Source organism: Cicer arietinum, chromosome 7 (assembly GCF_000331145.2).
Source record: "Cicer arietinum cultivar CDC Frontier isolate Library 1 chromosome 7, Cicar.CDCFrontier_v2.0, whole genome shotgun sequence".
Taxonomy (NCBI): Eukaryota; Viridiplantae; Streptophyta; class Magnoliopsida; order Fabales; family Fabaceae; genus Cicer; species Cicer arietinum.
The window spans coordinates 57418294-57443878 of NC_021166.2; the positions used below are offsets into that span (position 1 = coordinate 57418294).

A 25585-nucleotide genomic window follows, 5' to 3' on the forward strand; every position below is an offset into this window, starting at 1 on the left:
CAAAACTCCACAGCGAGGTTTCGCGTATGGTGGTGTGATCTCCGGTCACTGCTGGGTTTGAGGAGGAAGATTCGCCGGCGGCGAAAAAAGTTTTCTCACGGCGGCGTGAAATGAAGGAAGTGGAACTCCGGCGCGAGGTTTGTGGCGCTTCCGGTGTGTGGATCTATAGTTACAAATTTCTTTAAGCAAAAAAATGTGTTTGGATATTTTCGCCGGTGACACCATAGAATCGATTTAAAAACAGTTAAAGTTAACGGTGAGAAGTTCATAACGCATACTCAACTTAGATTAAACCAAAAAGCTGATTTACAAAAAAAAAAAAAAAAAAAAAAAAGGTGAAAGAAAGAAAGTAGAGAGAAAGTTGAAATAGGAGCACCTGGCGTTGGAGGACCGTATTCGGAGAAGGAAAGATAACCGTCGTGGTTCTTGTCGTGAATGTTCATTTCTCTCTGACTTCGATGCAATACTTCTCTTTGAACTTGCTCGAAGTTCCATTCAGTTAATTCGTGGAGGTCCACAAACTGATCTGTGGGGTCCGCATCGATTTCCGGGAATATACGTACAATCGTGTCAGTTACATTTAAGTTTTCGTCCCACTCTTCAGATGTGTGTGAATGGTTAGTGTTCGATTCTTGGTTTTCATCACGGTGGAGCAAGAGGCGGTGGTGGTGGTGGCGGTTGTTGTTATTTGGTGAATGGATGAGGAGAAAGAAAATCACAATTGCTCCAATTGCGTAAACAATTATGGATTCTCTATCCATTGTTGCGTTCCGGATTTCTGTGCGTGATCTTAATTCTCACTATTTATAAGGGAGGAGGGATTGCAGTGACAGTGGCAGAGGTAACAGAAGAAAACTGAAACACGCTTCTACGAGTCTAGAACACCTTTCCACTTTTAAGCCAGAAATTCAACAGAAGCAAAAGGCAAATAAATGGACCAATAGAAAATCTCCAATCCATTTATTCTCTCAATTATTTTCAAAACAATCCAGCAAGAATGAGAGTTTCATTGGGAATTAGTCTTAGGACATGATGAATTAGAGTTGAATTAAGACAAAAAGAAATGTAGTTTCAATGTGAATTATTTTCTTATTTATAAGTTTGTAATTTCTTTTGGATATAATGAATAAAATTATTTGTTTCTTTATAATTTTTTGTCCTTTTAATTATTAGGAATTATGGTGGAGTTTGAGAATGGTGTTATTCTCCATAACATGGTTAGTCAAAAATTTGTGGTTGGTTTTTATTTTTCTTTAAAATGTGGTTAGTTATTTGATTAATTTTGAAACACGATACATATTTCTATTATTTAATTATTAGGGGGCGAAAGATTTTATTTTATTATTACCATGTGAATAAATATGACAAACATAAATAATTATATGTCATAAATAAAATTATTAGTTTTATTTACAAATGTGGCTAGTTTTCGAAAGAATTTGATTAATTTTGACAAACCTATAAATAATCAAAGATCTAATCACATTTTAAAGAAGAATTAACCATATATATATAATCGAGAAGAATTGATCATTTAACTATTTATTCACATGATAATATTAAAAATAAATATTTCACGTATTAAATAGTAAATATAATGTAGACTTGCTATTTTTTACATAAAGTATCTAAATTTATTAAATTTTTGTCGTTGATTTAAAATTAACTAAATTTGTCAAAGAGCTAACCACCTTTTAAAAAATGACTAACTATGTTATTTCAAATTTAGAATCATTTGTCATTTGATGCTAAATAGTAAAATAATGCAGATTTATTATGTAATTCACAATTACATTTTAAATGCAGATTTAATGTATTTCACTTATAATTAAATAGTAAAAATTTGGTTTAAAAATGAATGTTATTCATTATTTTAAATATAATTTTAATTATCTATTATTATATTACGTTTTAATGATTACAATATACATAACTTTTATTATTATATTTTATATTGATAAATTATCTAATGCAAAAATTGATAGTTTGTTAAAATGACTACTTTATATTTATTAATTATTATATTTTTAATATATTATAAAAAATTTAAACAATACTAATTGTGAGACAAAATAAATAAATTAGAAGTTTTTTTGTTGAATAACAGAGTAAGCAGTGTTTATGTAAAATTCAAGCATCAATAAACCACAAAATCAATTATAGAAATAACCCAAAAAAGGCAAAGCGGTGATATAACAATAGAAAAGCTCCACGTCTAACCACTCCCTCATATGTGTTCTTCGAGAAAGTATGACTCTGTCACGTCACCCACGAGTATTCTAAAACTACATTGCAGCTCCCAATATCAAATTTTATTTATTACATTTATTAGTATTTGTTTATTATTTCTTGACTATCTATTTATTTATTTATTCATTTTTTTTAATATTTATTAACATATTGTGATCAATTTTTTATTTAATTTATTAAAAATAATTGTTATTTGTTAATGTTAATTTTTATTAAGACAAAATTTATGTCTATTTGTTTAAGTATTTTTAAATAATTTTAAATTGAATTAACTATAACTTTATCAAATTCATAATTTTCTCAAAATTTATTATAATCATAAAAGATATATTTTATATTAAAAATCATACAAAAAATTTATAAAAAAAATATAATTAATTGATCAAAATATAATCACACCTTAACGTTAGAGTGTGCAGTTTAATTTAAATGAGTTTTGATATAAAAAAATCACTTGACCAAAGATTAAAAATTAGAACAAGTGAATTTAGTTTAATTTTGAATGATTTCTTCTAAAAAAAATATAACTTAATCTAATTAATCGTTATTTGAGTTGAATTTCTTCATTCATATTATACAAATACATAATTATATATTTATATTACATTAAATAACATATTATAACGCATACTACTAATATATTAAAAGTTTACATCATAAAGTAACAAATATTAATTACATTTTGAGTTAAAAAAATATTAATTATGTTTAAAATGACATAAAAAATATAAATATATATATATATACACACATATAAGGTGGAGATAACTTATTCTAAGAATAACTTGTTGAGACAAACTCTATATTTAAAGTTTTGATGAAAATAAACAAATGTTAATTAAGAAAGTTAATTTTGATTCTAAAATGTTATGTTAATTTAACATGTGTTTTTGAGTGAACTTAATTAAAGAACATAATCAAGCAAATCAAGAAAAGCAGCAACAAGATCATTCTGCATCATAACAGAGAATGATCTTCAGCTTCAACAACTGTCCATCGCATCATATTGGTCAAACATTTTCCATCCCTTTGACAAAGAGTCTGCCCTGGAAATTATTCATAACTAATCAGTTCATGGCAAAGAACAAGTAGGAATCATCCAGACTCAAAAAGGTTATTTGATCTCAAAGATCAAAGGACTCAAAGACAGACAAAAGTCATGACAGTCTGCAAATTCCAAAAATCAAATGTCAAGAAAGTTCGATCAATCTAGGCATATGACAAGACAATAACAAAAGGATTCCATAACGTTTAAAACGGAACTCCAGAATGATTGTTGAAGCTCAAGAAAGTTCAAACTGACAAACCAAGAACGTTAATCATTCTCCGTTTTTCTGCACAGAGACAGCAACTCTGTTTCTCTCTGTTTTGATCTGCATTTCATTTCTAATCTTCTCTAGCTACACTCAAGACAGAGAATGTACCATCGAAGATCAATGAAGAAATGTCAAGAGCACTTTCTAAGAAAGGACATAATTGTTTTAAATGCTAAACCATTAAAAGTCAAAAAGCTATTTCAAATAAGGATTATTTTTATTCTGAAATAATGTTTCAGTCAAAAAGCAAAGTCTCTCCAACAACTCTTGTACCTTCATTCAAGTACATCTACAGCCTATAAATAGAAGGTCATTATCCCGATTCTAAGCAAGAAATTCAAGTGCTTCGAAATCCATAATCAATCATATACATACTTGAAAATCTGCAAAAACAGAGGCAAATCATACTCACTGATTTCTGCGAAACAGCTGCTAATTCATACTCATATATTAGTTTGCGCAATTATCATTAGATCTTTTGTAAAGAATCAATTCTCAAACAAGAGTTGAGAAATTTCAGATTCTGTCAAAACAATCAAATTGTAAAAACTCAAACTATAAGAGTTTCTTTATAGTTTGTTTTAAGATTACTTCCTATCAAGGTTAGATAGGTGCTGGTATTGCTTTCTGGGTAGAAAGCATTAGAGGTTAAAATAGATCAAGGTTGATCTAAGACTAAGGTGTTGTAAGTTCAAGAAAACTCTTTTACACTTAGTGGAAAATCTCACAGTGTGAGAACTGGACGTAACCCACGTTGGGTGAACCAGGATAAAATCCTTGTGTGGTATTCTCTATCATATCTCTCTACTTATCATATTGAATTAATTAAAACATAAACTGATTTTCTGTTTTCAACTAATCAATGAACGTTCTCCGTTTTACTTCTAAAACCAAGAACATTCTGCGTTTTCTGTTTTCATAACCAAGATCAATCTTGAGTTATTTTCTCAAGTTTTGAACAGGAATTTTTAAAATGTACGTTTACAATTCAAACCCCCCCTTTCTTGTAAATCGACATTGTTACTTCATAACTCTTATCATTTATTTTATTTAATAACTCTTAGTTAACATTTAATTTTATTGATCTAATTTTAATTATTTTCACATTAAATGCAGTTTGAATTAGTTCCACTAAATTAAATTTTCACAGATGTATAATTACATAATTAAATTACTTAAATAAAATATTGCAAACTATAGAAAATCAATACATGTAATATTCTAAAAATTAACCTTACAAACTACTGTCGAGTTAAAAAACTAACTGATGGTTTGACTAATAAATCTGACGTAATGATCTATTTTTATTCAAGCAATTACACCAAGAAATAAACTATATTGCCATGTGTTGTTAGTTCTTTAAAAATGTTGTACATGTTTTTTAGTACAAAAATCCTTGAAAAATATATAAGTGAAAACAAGTGTATTTAAATTATGGGTAAGATAAGTGTTTGATTTATTAAAGTGTGTTTAAAAGAATATTTACAATAGTTGAAATCTAATTTTTATAATTCATGACTTTGACTAATTAAAAATGCATTTTAAATACAATTAATTGGTCAAACTCGTATGGAAGTAATCAAGACCATTGTTGATTCATTTATCTAATTTTTAAATATATTTTTAAGTGTTTTCTTATAGATTTTAATTTAATTGATTACAAAAATTTTAAAATAATTTTTTAAAAAATTATTACAATCACAAAAATAATATTTTAGATTAACAAACATACGGAAAACACTTAAATAAATGTTCCTAAATATTTTTCTTTATAGTAACAATGATTACGTGGTTGATTCTTATGCCATCTTCACTGTATAATCCAAAAAAAAAGGGAGGCCACCCACATAAGACCAACAAAAAAAGGGGGAACCCACATAAGACCAACAACAAAAAAGGAAAAAGGGGACACCCACAGTCTTCATGCCTCTTGGTACCATTTACCAAACAATTCACCTGGTCTCACATCTACTGACATCAAATACTTCCTCAGTCTTACCATTTACAATAAATCTCCTTTAAAGTTTTTGTATATGTATTAAAAAATATAATAATAAAAAATATAAAGATAAAAGTTTATTTTATCAAATTACTTATTTTAACTATTGGTTAAATTTTATTATTATCAATATAAAATTTAATAATATTTTGTAAATTATGTACATAGTAATTATTGAATGGTAATATAAAAAAATAATAATTAAAATTGTATTAAAAATTAAAAATAATATTTATTTTAAACCAATTGTTTTTAATAGAATTACATTCAATGTGAGATAGAAGAAGTAAATTGTCAAACAAAAATAAATAATCCATCCATCTAATCCGATTTCAAAATGATGGTTATTTTCATAAAATCATGTTATTTCAAAATGTATGTTATTTTTAATTTTCAATGTAATTTATTTTTTAATTGTACATTTAATTAACATTATGTATATTATTTTCAAGTATTATATTTTATTTTATACTTATGATAATGAAAAACACGTGAATGAATAAATTGATAAAATTATTTTTTTTATAATTATTTTTTAATATGGATAAATTAATTAATAAATATGCCATTTATTATCAAAGAGAAAGAATAATATTTCTTGATTTATACGATTTTTTTTTTTTGCTACATTTCTTTGAACTATACTCAAACTCATAAAGTTTGAAACTTTGTTTTTCAAAGTTAAATCTCTTCATAAAAATTGAATTTAATATTAAAGACTACAACTTTTGGTTTTAACTATAAATAAGGAAACCTTATTTTCTCAAAAACCCCATAGATGAAACTTATAACACCGCAATCACAAAATCAACTTAAAATCAATATCAAAACAAAATTTTGAATTCTCTTTTAACATATATACAACTCGACTAAAACTCATTTTATTCATTAAAGTCTTTTAAAAGAGATTGAAAATCCAAATCTAGTTTAAAATACTTTAAATAATCAAGAACAACAACTCATATGGTTTTAAATTTAAAACGAGTGAAAATTTTAATTTATACTGCCATTTAAAATCCCAACAGTATTTTTTTCTAACTTTTTTAAAGTTCATAAAATTTCTACAAATCAAATACTTTTGAGTTAAAACAAACCACATCAATTCATTTACCATTTTATTTCAAAACTAATTAAAAAAATTTACCATAATCTTTTTATTTTTATCTCTTTTCAAAAAATTCAATGTCAACAATCTCAATTTATTTTTTAGACTAAAGATACTAACTACATAAATATAAAAAATTATAAAATTTACTTCAAACACAAATAAAGTGAAAACACTATATTAAAAAAAAAACTGTCAAAATGAAGTGGAAACACTAAAACAACAAAACACCTACAAAAAAATAAAAAAAACTGCGACAACCACAAGTCACAACTTCTTCCTACCTCCACAACTTCACTATCAATAACGCTTAATTTTTTTGAAAGGAACAACATAATATTTTTCAATATTAAAATAGTAGTCGTAATTATTAATTAAAATAATAAAACTCTAACTTTATTAAATAATTTTCTCTTTTTCGCATAAATGAAATACTAATTTGTTAAAAAAGTATTTTAAAATAGATGACAAAAAATAGAAAAAGTAGTTTATAAAAAAATATTATATGTATATATGTTATCAATATATAAAAAATACGATATATATATATATATATATATATATATATATATATATATATATATATATATCTCTGATACATAAAAAATATGAGACAAACATTTGTCATTGACACATAGAAAATGTAGGAGAAATAATATTAGTAATTAATAAATCACTAATAATTTAAAAAAATATAAACAAATATTTGACAATAAAACATAAAAAATACGAGATAAATATTTGTCATTGATAACTATTAAAAAATAATGAATATATATCTTATAACTCAAGAATAAAAAATACACAACACATGTTATAGTTTCAATTAATGGAAAAAGAAAAAAGCAATTATAATAATAATAATAAAGAATGAAAAAGTAGTTTATATAAAAATACGAAACATATATTTGTTATCGATATATAAAAATATGAGATAAATATTTTCATTGATACATTAAAAACATGAGATAAATATTTATTTTTGACGCACAAAAAACGCATGAGAAATATTTGTAACTAATAAATATTAAAAAAACAAGATACATATATTTGTTACTAATAATTTTAAAAAAATCTAGACAAATATTTGACATTCAAACATAAAACATATGGGATAAATATTTGTCATTGATAATTATTAAAAAACATAATCCATAAATAACTATAACTGATGCATAAAAAATACATGACTAATGTTCAATAATGATAAATTTAAAAAATTACGGGACAAATATTTGTTCACTGATACATAAAAAAAACACATAACAAATATTTGTCGCGTATAAATATTAAAAAAATACGAAACAAATATTTGTTATGAATAAATATTGAAAAAAACAAGATACAAATAGTTTCCACTAATACATATAAAAATCACAAGATGAATACTATTTGCTATTTTCAATAATATTTATTAGACACAATTGATCATGAGATCTCTTAACTTACATTTCAGTCCTTTATCTTTTTTTTTTTTCTTCTGATTTGGTCATTTATTTAATTTTATTACAAAAATTTGAAAATATAAAAAATGAAAATATGAGTTTATTTAAAGATTTGAGTTATAAATTTGGTAAAATTTATATTATATTGAAGATGATAATTAATTTTATGAGTTATGTTTGAAAATTTTGATCAAATTTTTGTAAAAAAAAATATAACATTGTTAACATTTTAAAACATAAAAGATTAAATTGTTTGATTAAAATTAAATAAATAACCAAATTGGAAAAAAAAATGATTGAATTGTTATCTGAAATTAATTTAAGGAACCACATTAACAATTATGCATATCTATTAGAATGCTAAATGAGTATATTTTCCTAAAGTTCAAATATTACACTGACAATGAACAACAATCTTAAAAAGAATATAAACATGCGCCACCCGTGCGAATGGAGAGATATTTTACTAGTTTCCTTAAAAAAACTAACACAACAAACGTAAAATATTCAAAGTTTTTGCCACTGCAAATTCGGTGTCAACAATCTGGATTCATTTTCGAGACTCAATGAGCTAACTACACATAAACATAGAGAATTATAAATTTTATTTAAAGGTTGTATTACTCAATAAAACTAATCAATTTCTTTCTATTAGTCACTCTGATACTTTAAAATCCTCATTTTACAACTTTGAGTTTTTTTTTTAAATGATACATCACTTTGATCCCCACACACCTTAATAAATAAATAAATATTGTAACCAAATACATTTGCAAAAGTCTTCTTAATTTTACTAACTTAAACCACTCTAATAAAATTTCGATTGTAAGTTCAAACTCATTTAGTTGAAAAGAACTTATTATATTATTCAAACACATACTAAAATTAAGCTTTAACATTATGACACACCAAGTTTGGTCTTAGTAAAAATTTTGGGGGTTTGGTTTCACTTTAGGTTATTCAAGTTAATAACTCCTCTAATTTCAATATTAACAAAGCACTAAAGCAAAAAAAAAAAAAAAAAAAAAACTTTTCATTTTACTCTCTTACATAGGTTTTTTTATTTTTAAAAGAAAAAAAGTTAAAAATGTTTCCATTAATTTTTTAAACATTAATAACAATCATAGTAGTGATAAACAAGTAAGATTAAAGTTTAAAACATATAAAATAAAAATCAATTTTCCCCCTATATATGCATGCTTACATATAAAATTGTTTTCTTTAATTTTTTAAACATTAATAACAACCATAGTAGTGATAAATAAACAAGATTAAAGCTTAAAACATATAAAATAAAAAACAATTTTTTCCCTATATACATATGCTTACAGGTTTGAGAGAAAAGAGGGGAGAAATGAACACCTCAACTAGTGATATTTATTTATTTGCAATCATCTCTAATAGTGAAATAACTTTGTAGTTGGTAGTTTTGTGTTTGGAGGCTTGTAAGTTGCTAAAAAATGAAGGAGAATGTTTGAGTTTTGATAGAAATGAGAGAATATGTGTTTGAAAAATTAAAGAAAGTGATAGTCATATGATGATATGATGATGGTCATGAATTGCTTTTGTAGGGAACTCCTTCCATTAATTAATTTACTATTTCAATTCCAAATTAATCCCCAAAAAAATTTAACCACAAAAATTAACCACATAAGTTTAATTATAAAATATCACAATTATCATTTATAATACTTAGTCATTATCACATCACATCTAGATCTACTTTAGTAAAAATTTCTACCCTCGTTGAGTCAAATTGATAGATAAATTTAATAGTAATGTGTGACGTCTTAAAATATTTGTCAATAATAATCCTCGTAATTCGATTAAATTATTCTCTGACAAATAATTTTAACCGAGTCTTCGAAAATATTTTCAAAACATTTCATTAACTCGTCACTTCTCATCTATTGTGTGAGTTGCTTATTGTGCAAGTTATTCAATTATAACACTATTAAGGTTAGAATTGGGGGTTGGATAATCAAATTTAAGATTCTTAAGTAGTAGTTACTATCTTTAGATTAGATTGAATCGCTGAATAGTTGAAATTATGATACATAAATTGTAGTTAGTCTAATTAAGTTAAATTAAATTGTTGGGTATTCGAAATTAAGATTCATAAACCGTAGTTGGTCTATTTATGTAACACCCCAAAAATTGTATATTCCATTTATTCTTATTTATACTAATAATTCTATTATTTATATTTTATTGTCGTAATTCATATGTTTATACAAATCTCTTAGATCTTATTTAATCAAAAAATGATTGTTAGTTAATCAAGTGAAGTTTAGTTTAGGAAGTTCATATTAATGTCCCAATAGAAATTTCAAATTCCACTTCTAGTAGCCCATTTTGTAGTAAAAATAAAATTTGTCGTTTGTAAGGATTTGGAGGGGCGTAATTGACAATTCTCATCACACTCCCCTTTATTTAAAACCCAATTGTTAAATAATGATAATAATAATAAATAAATAATGAAAGAAAGAAAGAGGGATGGATGACAAAACCAAAACCGTAACATATCATGGAAAATGAAGAGAAAAAAAGAGAGAGAAAAGATGAAAGAAGGGAAAAGAGGAAAGAAGAAGAGAGGAGAAAAAAAAAACAAGAGAGAACACACTAACTCCATTGCATGTCCTTCTCAAGCTCCCTCATTTCATCATCTCATCAAGCTCCCACACTAAATACATTCACTTTTTTATTTATATTTTAAAGGAGAGAGTAATTAAAAAAACTTAATTTGGAAAGCATGGAATTTTAGGAGGTCGGTGTCGTCAAATACATTGTACATAACCCTTTTTAGTGGTATGATTCATTGTCAATAAAAAGTTAACTTTGTGGTCTACTACATTTCTGGACTCAAAGACCTACTAGCTTAAGCAGTTCAAGGTTTAAAATGAATTTCTTCTATTTGAATTGGTGAATCTAAGTATATACTTTATCTATTATTTATTATAACACTCTTCAATATATCTATAATATTTAAACAAATAGTTGTAGTAAAACTTTGCCAAAAAAAATAAAATTACTTTTACATAACAGAAACCGATTTATATTTTTTATTGATAAATGAATCGTGGATATTTTTTTAAAGAAATTGTTAATTTCTATTATTCCATTTCAAAATATATTAGTAAAAATAAGTTTAAAAAATTTATTATTTGATTCAAAATTAAAGATAAAATATTAATTTTTTAATTAATTTTTATTTATATTAAACAAAAATAATAAAAAAAAAATTTAATTAAAAATAGAGAAAATATATTTAAGAATATAGAGAGCTAAAAACTGAAATTAATTCTTAAAATTAGAAAAGGCTTCAAACTTCAAAGATATATATTACCCCATTCTTTACTTACATACTTTCACTCTCACATTTTTCTAATTAAATCAAATTATCTATCTACTAAAATTCAAGTCGAGATTTTCTCCATTTTTTGTTCACTCTATTTTTTACTTTATTATAATTTTGTATAATTATACATAGTTTTAGAACATATAATTTAAATTAAATATTTATCAACTTTATAAACAAAGAGTTATAATAATAATATTCTATATTAGAGAAATGGAGAACATCTCAACTACAACAAGATTCGTACCCTTCTTTGTACTTTTAACACATGGAAATGCAATCTATATAATAATAAATTGGCAGGTCTTGATTATTCTTTTACATGTCAAAATCACAATTAGGATATTCTTTTAATGACTTTTTCTCTCTCCCTCAGTCCCATTATTCTGATTTCTTCCTATTTTGAAAAATTACTTCGGGTGAGTTATATATTCATTTAAAGTTATGTAACGTGCATCCCCTGTATCTGTGATTATATATAAAGCAACATTAATTCATTTCAACTATAACATTGATGATATATAAAAAGTAAAACTATTACAATTCACAAATCACATATCAATGTGGCAAGGCCACCGTGTACATCATTTAAGAGTGTCTCATACATCAGTCGGAACTATCTTTCTATTAAAAGGTGAGGTCTAAGTTGCATTTGAAAAATTCTAGATATTTTATCTACAATTTTTCAAACACAACCTAAAATTTACCTTCTATTAAACAAAAACAGAAACCGAAGCCGATTTTTTTTCTGCTCATCTGTATAATTTTAATATTTTGTATTTAACTTGCTATGTAAATTTATAACTCTATTTATGTTCTTCAAATACTGACTCTATTGCCCCAAACTTTTCTGTGCATCCTGCAATTGATGATCACAAAATATTACAACGAAAAATCGTCACTGAATGTAGGTTTAAATAGACAACAAAATAACTGTACTTACCTAACATAAACTGAAAAGAACTTAAAAGAACTCGTCAGGGGAATCATCATATTCAACTTCATCATCGTAGAAAATAACATCATAGAATATATATGCATTCTCAATCATCTCAGTCAAATTGAGGCGCCCATCTTTGTCAACTTCCGCCTGCCATAACATTATAGAAAGAAAGGTTAATAAGGAAACTAATGTATGATGTTATTGTTATCCAACAGATGTTGCAGTGCCTGTTGAGCTATTTTAGCCATCTACATTGCAAAATATGAATTGCAATGTGACACCTTTGTCAACAATTAGAGTTTTAATTGTAATGTTCAAATTCTATACCAATGAAATTAAATATTCTGCTTGTTTCTTTGCATAATAATGCCCAGATGGATGCAATTTCCCAATTATAGGCAGTAGTTCAATATCTGACAAAGACCTGCACAGATTCAAAATGAAAACCCAAAAGTAAATTATAGTATACTATAAGGAAACTACAATATTGATTCCAATCAAGTAGAATAATTGTGGGAAAAGAAAAAGAATAAAAAAAGATGGTGAATACCCGTCGCGATCTTTGTCAAGCTGAGAAAACAAAGCTCTGGCTGAAGCATCCGTTGAGTCATCAGATTGATGTAGATCATTGTAACTCTCCGCATCATAGTATCTTACCGAATCAAAAAGGCCATAAAAGAATTCTTTAAAACTGACCTTCCCATCTCTGTCCGTATCACTTTCCCTATAAGGAAATAAAAGGATACAATAAGGCAATATATACAAATAAGCTAATTCCATATAAAGTGAAGATTTCCTATCCCTTTCACAAAAATAAGATCAACCACAAATATTGTCTGCATTTCTAATATTCAGCAAAGTCTCTAAAAAAGTTAGTCCAATATAGTGACTTCTTCTAGAGCAGGCAAGTGATTGCAAAGCAAAATTCATTTTCAAAAGCAAACTAATCATGCATTTACATCCCTTACAAACAATCAGCTGGGATTGCCCAAAAGAGGATTGAATATTTAAAAGGATGACAAAGAAAGGCCAAAAAACAGTAACATATTCAGCAACACTTCATTCAGATGTTTAGGATTCCCTGAAAAGCTACATAACTGAGCTAGATGCTTGTTTTTGGTACTCGGTTACAAGATTTGTCATTAAGGTATATGCCAAACAAACAATCCCACAGATCGCAAGTATCTTGTGTGAATCTAAGATGCTTAAGTAAAAAGCTTTACCAACTTCTATAAATGAGTAGTTGCATCATTCAATTGAAACTTTATACCAAACCTCTCTTAGATACTCCTGTATTAAACACTAGTGTCTAATATCATGTGGATGTAAGAGAAAAGAACCTTGTATAGCTCTACAAACAATTACCATCTATCTACAGAAGTAAAAAAAGATTATTCATTTATATTTCTTGGAGGCATCCCCCAATTTTCGTTTCCAAACAAACAGATGTTATTCTGAAAGAAACATGCCCAATATGATGCAAGTTTTGTTTGCATGAAAATAGTTACCTGACATCCATTTTGGAAAGCCATTCTTTAATCTTTGCGCTGTTGCTGTCAGCAGGATGAAGAAAGCTACAAGAATAGTAACAAATTAGCATATATAAATAGGAAAAGCACAGTAGCTAGATTAGATCTGCATGTGCAGCAACACTAACAGGGTTTCCTAACAAGCTATTAGTAGAAAGAAGCTCACTCATTGAACTCGGCTAAGTTTAGAAAACCATCTCCGTCTGCGTCGGATGCATTAAAATGTTCCTCTTCCGACAACCTCGAATCATAACCAAAAGAACCATCTGATGAATGAAAAAGACAAACTAGTATTAAGATTTACAGCATTCAATTCAATACACAAGAATAAAGGTTCAAAAGAAACAAAAATGCGATTAATCTTGGCCATCAATCTAAGATCGGTTGGCTCACACTACAACTTCACCAAATCATGTTTAATTAACCTACACCGATGATTTGAAATGAAACTGTAACTATCAAAACAAAATTGCAAATTTATAAAGTTAACTATGAAGGTGGGGCTCGGTATACTACATATCACAAAAGAATAACTCATAAAATTCCCTTTTTTAGATAAAAATAAAATCTTCAAATTTATTATTCAAAAGAAAGTAACTTGAAAAATCGAAAATTGTGAAACTTACCCCAACAAATAAAATAAAAAAAACCTAAAACCCCTTGTCAACGGTTGCGGCCGTTCCATCCACGGAAGCTTAAAACATTCGTATTTACGAAGGAAAGTAATAAGATTTCTGAAACGCAATTCAAAACTCCACAGCGAGGTTTCGCGTATCGTGGTGTGATCTCCGGTCACTGCTGGGTTTGAGGAGGAAGATTCGCCGGCGGCGAAAAAAGTTTTCTCACGGCGGCGTGAAATGAAGGAAGTGGAACTCCGGCGCGGAGGTTTGTGGCGCTTCCGGTGTGTGGATCTATAGTTAAAGATTTCTTTAAGCAATAAAATGTGTTTGGATATTTTCGCCGGTGACACCATAGAATCGATTGAAAAACAGTTAAAGTGAACGGTGAGAAGTTCATAACGCATACTCAACTTAGATTAAACCAAAAAGCTGATTTACAGGAAAAAAAGAAAAAAGAAAAAAATGGTGAAAGAAGAAAAGTAGAGTGAAAGTTGAAAGAGGAGCACCTGGCGTTGGAGGACCGTATTCGGAGAAGGAAAGATAACCGTCGTGGTTCTTGTCGTGAATGTTCATTTCTCTCTGACTTCGATGCAATACTTCTCTTTGAACTTGCTCGAAGTTCCATTCAGTTAATTCGTGGAGGTCCACAAACTGATCTGTGGGGTCCGCATCGATTTCCGGGAATATACGGACAATCGTGTCAGTTACATTTAAGTTTTCGTCCCACTCTTCAGATGTGTGTGAATGGTTAGTGTTCGATTCTTGGTTTTCATCACGGTGGAGAAAGAGGCGGTGGTGGGGGGTGGAGTGATTGTTGTTGTTTGGTGAATAGGTGAGGAGAAATAGCACCACAATGGCTCCGATGGTGTAAACAACCATCGACTCTCTATCCATAGTTTTTTGGTTCGTAATATTCGGGTGGGTGGGTTTGCTACTATTTATAGGTGATATGATATATCATTTACATCATCACTATTCACTGCTGATTTGTACTTGACAGTGCACCACTTACTACTCAGTCTTGACCGTTCGATCTAGATCCACGGTTCAGATTAATTTATTATGTAAATTTGATTTTAATGTGAACCTAACTTGTGATTCGGAACTATTACTACATCAAATCAAACTACCTCTTGTGGTTATTGCCGCAGGTCGCATTCTGTCGCTGGTGGCAGACCTTCAAAAAGATATTGCAGTCATCCATTTTTTAATATTTAATTAAAATATTAAACATAATATATAATTGTGTATTGAAATTTTAAAATGTAAATTTATTATATAAACACGTAAGGGAATTTGCAAATGCAACTAAAAATCAAGGGGAGTTCATATTAAGAAAATGCATAAATTTGCAAGAGATTGAGCTATGTATATAATATTTATTTTTGCTTGATTTTTTTTTCTTTCAATTTTTCGCATAATATTTAAACTAAACATATCAAAAATATGTTGATTTGGTTTGATTTAATTAAATTAATCTTTTAGAAATTTGTGATACTTATTTAAAAATATTTATAAAAAAAATTAAATTAAATTTTTATACTATGAAAACAGTTATGTACTTTTTTTATATTATAGAATTACATAAGTTACAATAGAAAATAATATATTTAATTAAAAAATACTTAAATATGACATTTTTTTAAGATAACACTAATAGCACTATGTAAAATGAAATATAATAGTTTGGTTGAGATATCAATAATCAATTTTAAATTATGAAAATTATATTTAAATTAAGGTCTTATTTGGCATTTGTTATTATAAATAAAAAATATAATTTTGTATTGAAAAAAAAATTAATTTAAAAAAAATTAAATGCACAAATTTTTATACATAAATTTTGTTAATTTTGTTTGGTTGAGTATGGACTTAAACATTTTTCAAATTACTAATTTAATTTTTATATCTTAAAAGAAATTATAAGATATAATTACTCCTTACTAATGCTTTACTATTTGAACGAGTGAAGAAAGTCGAAGAAAGAAAAGAAGTGAAGATAAGGTTTTGAAGTAAAGAAGATTGAAGGCAAGACTTTTCATTTTTCCGAACGACAACTTAGAAAACCAAATATTTAAATGGGCGGTTAGTGGAACGGAATAATTTCCAAACATTACTCCTATCAACTAGGATAGATTAACGACATATTTATATTATAAAAATGTTATCCTAATGGTGCTGCTAAGTGTAAGATCGTGATTGATTAGCTGAGTAGATCAGAACACGCGTCTTGTTTTCGACCAATTAATTAACCAAACTACACCCAGCTGCTCTTGGTCCAGCTAATGTACACTAACAACATTTTGACATAAGTAAAAATTGAGAATACTTCAAAAGTTTCATTAAAATCAAATGTAGATAAAGAGACAAGAGTATCACATGAATATTGCGTTTGTCTTCAATATTTAATATCATAAATTCTCAAATTATGTAGTCAGAGTTTGAACGTGTACTAAAAGTCTAATTGATATGATTAATCAAATAAATTTACTAAATTAACCATGTTTGTTAATAAATGCATGCTTAACAATGTACTTGGTCAATGAAAATTTGCAATAAAAACAACATATCTTGTATATAATATAACTAATAAGAGTTAAAATGGAGAAATGTAATTAATGATGCATTGGAATTGGAATGACAAAGCAATACTTAATTTGGCATTTTTACTTTAGATACTTAATCCTTACATGCACTAACAAAATAACATAAACACTTCACTAAACACACACAAAAACATTATAATACCCGCAATTTAGAAATGCTACAAAACTACGCAAAAAAATAAAATGAATTAATGGGGTTAGTGAAAAACTGAAATAAAGACAAGCCATATAAGAAAAAAAATTGAAATTTGTTACTCACGAGTTGACTCGGCAGCTGTAGCAGAAAAATCCCACTGAGTTAATAGGGATGAGGAATTGTGTGAAACAAGAAAACTTCTCACATATGTAAAAAGAAAATGAATTTGGAAAAAAAATACTGAAAAATAAATCTGAATATTTTCTTTTGCAAAATTGTAATTCTTTTTTTGTTTGTCGCTGGTTTTTTGGTGTGTAGGGTGGTGTTTATTTTCGGTTCGCTTTTTTGTTACGCAGTGGCGAGTTTTTAGCTACGGATTCGAAAAATTTAATGAAGTGTAATTTGGTTTTGGCAGGGGATCCGGATTTTGTTTCGTTTTGGACTTTCTTCTAGTTTGATCTATGTATGACTTTAATCCCTCTAATTTTTTGATCCATTCTAATCCCTCAAAGGCTTTAGTTGTTTCAATCAAGTCCCTTCATCCCTTTTTATTTGTTCAAAACTCTCAAATTCTATTGAAAAAAATTCACAATTCAAATGGATTAAATTGTTTTAAACTTTATTTCATTTAATATTTACCAATTAAAATATCAAATTTAACTAAACATTGAAAATCTCAATCTTACTTATCTTGAAATCCTAATCTCACCTTATGAAAAATTCTTAAAAAAATTATATCAAAAATTTTGCTTTTAAAATTTTTAATTTTAATTTATATCTCAAACATAACATTTAGTCTAAAATATTTTAATAAAAAACAATTTTTGGATTATCTATATTTATCTAATTTTTAAAATGAAAGAGTAAAATTGCTCGAAAAAACTTTATGGATCAAAATTGAATATATATACTCAAATTATAATTAAGTCAAAGTAATAAGTATATGTCTAACGTTGTAATTGGTGTGTAGTTCGGAAGAGTATATAGTGTAGTATTAATTTGCTTCTTTTCTAAGCAAGTGATCGTGTCCTTGTGAAATATTATATTTTATAGGAAGAAAATTTCGTTTTTTTATGGGCCCATATAGACTAGAAGTCGGCCGTTTTATGTACAGTAAACTAAACGTATTTGGTTGCATAGATTATCATAAAAGAAAAAGAAAGGAAGGGAAAGAGGGAATAATGTGTATTTTTCAACGTTTGGTTCTCTATATTTTGAAAAATTTTATGTGGGGAACGATTAATTAATTAATTTTAATTATGAATCTTTTTTTTTATAATTATAGTTTGAATTTTAGTAAAAATATTTTTTTTATTAAATTTATGATCTGCTAATTGAACTTTAAATTATTATAATAAATTATTTAAAAAATAAGAGGATTAAAAAAGGAGAACCTAACTTTGAATATGTGAAACAATTTATATTGAGAAAGGGACAAAGTCTTGATCAAATAATGAAATTAGAGATTGGTCCAACGAATAGAAACTTTGAAGACATATATATAATGCTAATCACTATTGCTATGATATCTGTTAATGAAATAAAAGCAAAATATTGTGTAAAATTATTAAATTTTACTTGAAACATTACTTATTAGTAATTTAAATATAAAAGTTTATAAAAAAAATTACATAAAATTTGTGTTTTTCACTTTTTAAAGTTTAAAATTTATTTATTTTATATAACAAAATTTTATCTTTTAATTGTTTATAGCAAGTATGATTAGAGCATTTATTAGCAATGACCCATAAAATAATTTAGAAGTATATGCGTAGGTGATGAGTGTTACCTAAAATTCAAACCATCAATTAAATTTAAAGCAAGGAACCCAAAAAAGATTATATGACGCTTGTGTCAGCTATTCCACTTTTGAGTGAAACATTTACAAATCCAAAGAAAAAGTGTGGACATATGTGGATGATTGGCCAATAGAAATGCTCCAAGTCTAAGACATGTGCTTCCCAATTGTTTCCAACGCATGCCTCTCTCACGAGTCACGACTTAGGAGTATTCCAAAAGAGAAAAAGGTTATTTTTTTTGTGCAGCCAGAAGGGAAAAAGTTAATAATAATAAAGAAATCTGAAAACCCAAATAGCCAAGCGTATAGAATCTGAGAATTTGTCAATTGAAAATGACACGGAAAATCCACGTCAACAACCCACCAGGGATGCCTCTGTCACGCAAAAATAATCGTATTATTTACTGTCTAAAAAACTAGTATATACATTATATATTTATTTATTTATTTTATAATTAGTAAGAGTTGTTAATTTCTCAATATTTATTAATATAACGTGATCATTTTTTTTTTTAAATACTTGTTATTTGTTAATGTTACTTTTTGTTATGTTATATACGCGCGTTATAATGTCACGTGATCACATCGTAAGTGTCCATTATTTAATTTGAGTTGGTTTTGATGTAGAAAATCACTTGATTAAAAATAAAGTACGAGTTTAATTTAATTTAAATTATTTATTCTAAAAAAAATATGATCCAATCTAATTAATTGATATTTGAATTGGATTTCTTCATTCAGTTTTTACAAATACATAATTATTTATTTATATTATGTTAAGTAACATATTATAATATAATACTAATATAATTAAAGTTAACATTGCAAAGTAACAATATTAATTATATTTAAAATGACGTAAAAAACAATTATATATATATAAGGTAAAGATTAACTTATTCTAAGAATAAACTTGTTAGATATTTTGTTTATTAATTATTTGTTCACGTTGAATTTTACTAATTTAACTATTAATTATTTTCACTTTAAGCATAGTTTGAATTAGTTTGACTAATTTAAATTTTTATGGATGTATAATTATATATTTAAATTACATCAAACAAATTATAAATTAAAGAAAATTATCATATATAATATACTAAAAAATAACATTTTAAAGGATTGTCGAGTTGGAAAGATAACCAAGGATTTGGCTAATAAATCTCAAACAATGATTTATTTTTCTACTACACCAAAAAATAAAAAATAAACTATGTTGGTTTGTGTAGTTGATTCCTTAATTATTCTAAAAATGTTAAGAGATATTTGTGGATATTTTTTAATAAAAAAATCCTTTAGAAAAATGTAAATAAAAGTAAAGTGCAGTTAAATTATAAATAAAATAAGTGTATGATTGATTATAATGTTCCAAAAAGAATATTTACAATTGATATTTATAAACAAAAGATTGAAACCTAATTCTTATAATCCATTACTTTGGATAACTAAAAATGTGCTCCAACTATAGTTAATCTAAACTCATGTGATAGTGAGTTAAACCATTGTTGGTTAGTGTCTTCATAACCATATTCATACTTATTAAAATATTCACTATGTCTCAATCTTATTTGCAAATTGTTTTTAAAATCGAAAATACTTACGACCTAATTTTTTAGTACATTAATTGACATTTAATTTTTTTACATTTAATTGATGAATATATTTTTTAATTTATTTTTATATTATTTACATTTATATAGTAATCAATCTTGCATAATTCGTACTGACTCATATTAATGCATAAATATTTTGCTATTTGATTATATACACAAAATGAATTGAAATAAAACGAGGCTTACTTTGCCTTAGGTGCCTACATAAGAAGCAATAATTATAAAAATCACCAAGAACAATGAACTTATTTAGTGTCATAAAACTAAAATTTTATTTCAAACATACTACTAGCATCACATTAAATATGGATATAAAACTAATTCTAAAAATGAATGTATATTGAAAAGAGTTACCTTTTGCTACCATTCAAACTAAAAAAATACATATATTTTTTTTATTATAATAGAGACACAAGAAAATATCATATTTAATCAAAATAAAAAGTCAAGAATTCATATCAAATTCGACCAACGTTTTAACACAGCTTAACCCACCTCAATCCTCTAAATCAAATTCATGAATTCAAATACTAAATTTGGTCAAAATTCATCCAATTCTATACAATCCTAGTGCTCTGATTCCGATATGTGGTGGAAGTTGGACGACATAAAACAGAAATTAATTGGATCAATTCAATAGTATTATTTTCAAATGTTGATGATGATGAGATCCAGCATTGATATTGTCTTAAACAAAAAAGCCAAATTGTTAAAAGGAAAATCTCAAATCACGATGTAGATATGACGTGGTTGACTGCTATGCTATCTATTCTTGACTATAGCCGAACATTTTGATATTTTCATCAAATTAACAATTATTCTTTATTATTTTTTCTATCAAACTGGGGCCACTCACACGTTGCATGCCTCTTGGTTTTTTGTCAAATCAAACAATTCACCTGGTCTCAAATATACGGGCACTCTCAAATAATCCATCCTATTTTTTTGACAAAAATAAATATTCCATCCAATCCATTTTCAAATGATGGTCATTTTAATAAAACTAATTTTGTCACTATTTTTATTTTGCAGGGTAAATTATTTTTTATTTTTTAATTCATCCTTTAAATAATATTATAAATATTATTTTAATTATTTTTAATATATGTAAATTAATTAATATAAATAATATTCATTATGAAAAGTAATATTTCCTAATTTATACAACACTTTTTGCTAATAGTCTGGCCCATACTTCTTTATATTCCTTACACTTGCCTGTTATCTATTGGGCTACATGTCTTCATCATTTTTTCACATGTCAAAATCACAATTAATTTATTCTTTTTAAGACTTTGTCTCCCACTATGCCGTTTTCTTTCAATTTTGAAAAATCTTATTCGGGTGAATTGAACTTTTGTCTTCTGCCTTTTTCTACGATGACTATATTCAATGTATGCAAAAGGTTCTCATTGATTCAATTTGCTGAGGTTGAGGTAATGTTGTTGTGTTTGGTGACAAATTAAAAATGAGTATGCATCAATTTGTTTGTATGTAATTAAAATCGGCTGGGATATCGAATTAATGTAGTTGATCAACGGTTTTAGTTTTGATGGTATTAAATAATACTCTAATTATTCCATAAAATTTATTACATTTGTTCATAATACATAAGTTAAGAAAAAAGTACTGATAGAATAAAGAGAATATTAAGTTTATTAAATTATATTCATTATGTATTTGTGTAATTTTTATATATAGATTTATAAATGATCATGTTTTATTATTATTTATTAAAAACCGTACTTCATAGAAAAATACAAACTACTCTTTTTAAAGTATCATTTATTATTGTCAGTTTGCTATGCTATAAGGAGTAAACTTCTCTCATAACCACTAACTCTTATCTTCAAAAGAAAATTATTGTATTTTTTAAGACTATCTTAAATAAAAGTATCATTGATTTTTACTTCCTTCCGTCCGATGCTATCTGTAGGTAGAATTATCAAAACTGGTTACCTAATCTATTTATGGTCATTCCTAGAGATTATGAGTTTCTTCGGAGTCCGACCCTAGACGAGTTGCGGGTTGGGCGGGTAACTCACATATTTTTTCTATAATTATTTATTATCTTTTTAATTTTTTGCGACTATTTTAATTTGAAATTTTTTTCATGCTCATTTAAAAATAAGTATGGTATATTATTTATACATTAAGTATGAATCAATTTGAACGATTGTAAATTATCGATTGATATTTGACTCAAGAAGACAAGTGCAACCGAAATATGACATTCTAAATTATTAAAATACACAATAAAATAACACACAAACTAAGTTTGCAATTAAGATTTTGCAACTTCCAATTCACATCTACATAACGAGCCGTTAAAGAAATAAAACTTTCATTGGTGCATGCAGTGCAACAATCGGAAGTCAAGCAAACTCTCCCACAAATTTGAGTCAATTGTGATTTTAACTTTTGTTTTTCATCTTCAAAAATTTTCAAAACATCTTTGGAATGAGTATTTCTTGAAACAAAAGAACAATCATCATTCAATTTTTTTTGATATTTTCTAAAAACTCTCCACTCAACTATATTAAATGGTGTAATGTGCGTGTCATCATTTCAGCTAAGATTTCACGATTAACTTTTAGGGTAACAAATTTTCTTTTTCAATTTTCCTTCAGCACTAATAAGCATATCATTCACATCATGATACTTATGGACCTTTTTATAATTATCAACATGACAACATAAATGAGAAGTTTCATTAGCTGAAACACAACTCGATAATTTTCCACACCCATTACATCTACATCTTTCTTTTCCGTCTACAACACCAACTTTTACAAGATATTTCTAAATTGCAGAGGTTAGTGTCTTACTTTTTTTAGTTTGTAGTTCATAAGACACTTCTTGATTAGCGTCATCAATAACAATTACATTAGGTTGAGTTTGAACTAATAATGGTATTGCTTGAGATTCCTTAGCTTTATTAGCCTCATTATCAAGTATTTCAACACTGTCACTACTATTTTACATATTGCAAGCATATACAAACTATAATCCCTAAAAATCATAATCTCAAATTAGAACAAACAAACAACACGAAGATAGTAAATCAAAATAAACAAACAACATGAACTACTTTAAAGATCACTAGTAATAGATTTCATAAAGAATAAATACATATGTACACATTAAAAAGAGCACAAGTAAAAATTTGTCATAGATTGAGCAACAACACAAAAAGAACAAGTAATAATTAAATTTTCCATAGCAAGAACGCAGTCGCAATGAGAAAAATCTTACATAGCAGCAACACAGTCAAATGGAGAAAATTGAAACAAAATATAACAAAAAGAACTTGAGTAATAGTAACGATGAGATCGACGACGCAATGAGACGACACAATGAAGTCAGCGCAAGGACGAAAATACACGTAGAGATGTTGGAATTAGATTGACGACAACATAAATTGAATGAAGATTGACGTTGCGGTGAAAAAATTAACATGAAGAAGGAATGATGTTGTGAACGATTGTTGACGTTAAGATTGGTGCCATCGTTGGACTCACACATTTGGAATGAATGTAATTATTTTGGAAACAATTAGAATTAGTCACTACCTTACCTGTGGAGTGAGACTTTGATAGTGCCGTCACATTTTCCTTCAAAATATGATTTATTATGTCTTTGTGAATTCTTAAAAAAATTGGATTCAATCCAAGTTAATTTTTGTTTGATTGAGCATTTTTTAAGGCAAATTTTCCTTTTTTTAAAATTGATTATGTGGGTTGTAGGCTATCCGGTACTTATACGGGCTAACTCAAATAGGTAATGGATTTATTTGAACCAAACTCAAAAGCTCTAAAAAAATTCGAGCTGAAATTATTAAGTCCAAGTCCTATGTTTTAGCGGACTGAACGGACTATCCCATATTGACATCTCTACCTATTGGTTACCTTCCATTGAAAGACAAGTTAATATGGTTGCCCATAATTTAGCTATAGTGTCAATATTTTAGTCTAATCTCGATTATTTCAATCATCCTCCAGCTTGTATTATCCCTACTCTTATTGATGAAATAAAATAAGTTCACTTTGCTTCAAAATAACAAATACATGAGATACAGAGTAAAAAATAATAATTTGAAAGTAATACATATAATATTAATTAGATTATATAATTAAAAATAATAAATATATATTGAAAACTAAACATGAACTTTTTTTATATATATATATTTTTTTTTTGCAAAATTGATGGTTATGGTGGAACAAAGTGAGAAGCAGTATATTTTTATTTTATCGGATGTTCCTGAAGGGGCAAGCGTATTTTTACTAATTTTTAATATCTTATGCCAAACAAAATACAGATATCAAAAAATACAAATATTAAACTAAACATATGTTATTTATAAATTTATAATATCAAAATAAAAAATATTACTTTTAAATTCTAATTTTCTAACGAAAGAATAAAAAAGAGGATTATTTTTAATTTTATATAAAGTCAATAACTGAAGATATATTTGTCATAGTAAATATAATCTTTTTTTCACAAGGATCACAAAATTAAAACTCACGTTATACAATATGATTCTTTTTTATTATAGAAATTAAAAATGTTGTTTTTTTATGAGGACAACAATCACAATGTTATAAGCACTAAAAATTATTTAATATCTTTATTATTATTATTATTATTATTATTATTATTATTATTATTATTATTATAATTATTATTTATTTTCTTTTCTAATTAATTGAAATTGAAATATGTTTTTCATAAGAACTATGTCTTTTGAATAGTTTTCACGTAAAATTTGAAATAATATTATAATACGGTAATTATAATATTCTATATAAGGTATATACGAGAAAAATATGTTCTCATGCTCACAATTCTCACTTTGTTATAA

At 26.4% G+C, this 25585-nt stretch overlaps 2 protein-coding genes and 1 long non-coding RNA gene across 4 annotated transcripts in view; 1 reads left to right on the top strand and 2 right to left on the bottom strand.

The window, feature by feature from the left end:
• LOC140918671 (uncharacterized) overlaps positions 1-347 on the top strand; it is a 57382-nt gene extending 57035 nt beyond the window's left edge. Inside the window, exon 2 of the long non-coding RNA XR_012161260.1 lies at positions 18-347. This is a non-coding gene — a long non-coding RNA (uncharacterized lncRNA). The remainder of the gene's footprint in view (positions 1-17) is intronic.
• Positions 1-761, bottom strand: part of LOC101501961 (uncharacterized) — a 60435-nt gene extending 59674 nt beyond the window's left edge. The window contains exon 1 of the mRNA XM_073363349.1: positions 377-761. Coding sequence (XP_073219450.1) covers positions 377-761 — 385 coding nt within the window. The remainder of the gene's footprint in view (positions 1-376) is intronic.
• Positions 762-11966: 11205 nt separating this feature from the next.
• Positions 11967-25585, bottom strand: part of LOC101502504 (uncharacterized) — a 44544-nt gene continuing 30925 nt past the window's right edge. The window contains exons 1-7 of one of the 2 annotated variants that reach the window (XM_004510394.4): positions 15072-15488; positions 14112-14211; positions 13925-13990; positions 12967-13140; positions 12744-12840; positions 12417-12563; positions 11967-12332 (exon numbers count right to left, since the gene is read on the bottom strand). In XM_004510394.4, coding sequence (XP_004510451.1) covers positions 12438-12563; positions 12744-12840; positions 12967-13140; positions 13925-13990; positions 14112-14211; positions 15072-15459 — 951 coding nt within the window. In that variant the 5' untranslated portion in view covers positions 15460-15488 and the 3' untranslated portion in view covers positions 11967-12332; positions 12417-12437. Of the gene's footprint in view, positions 12333-12416; positions 12564-12743; positions 12841-12966; positions 13141-13924; positions 13991-14111; positions 14212-15071; positions 15489-25585 lie in introns of those variants that run through there. The other variant, XM_073363348.1, reaches the window with a different exon arrangement.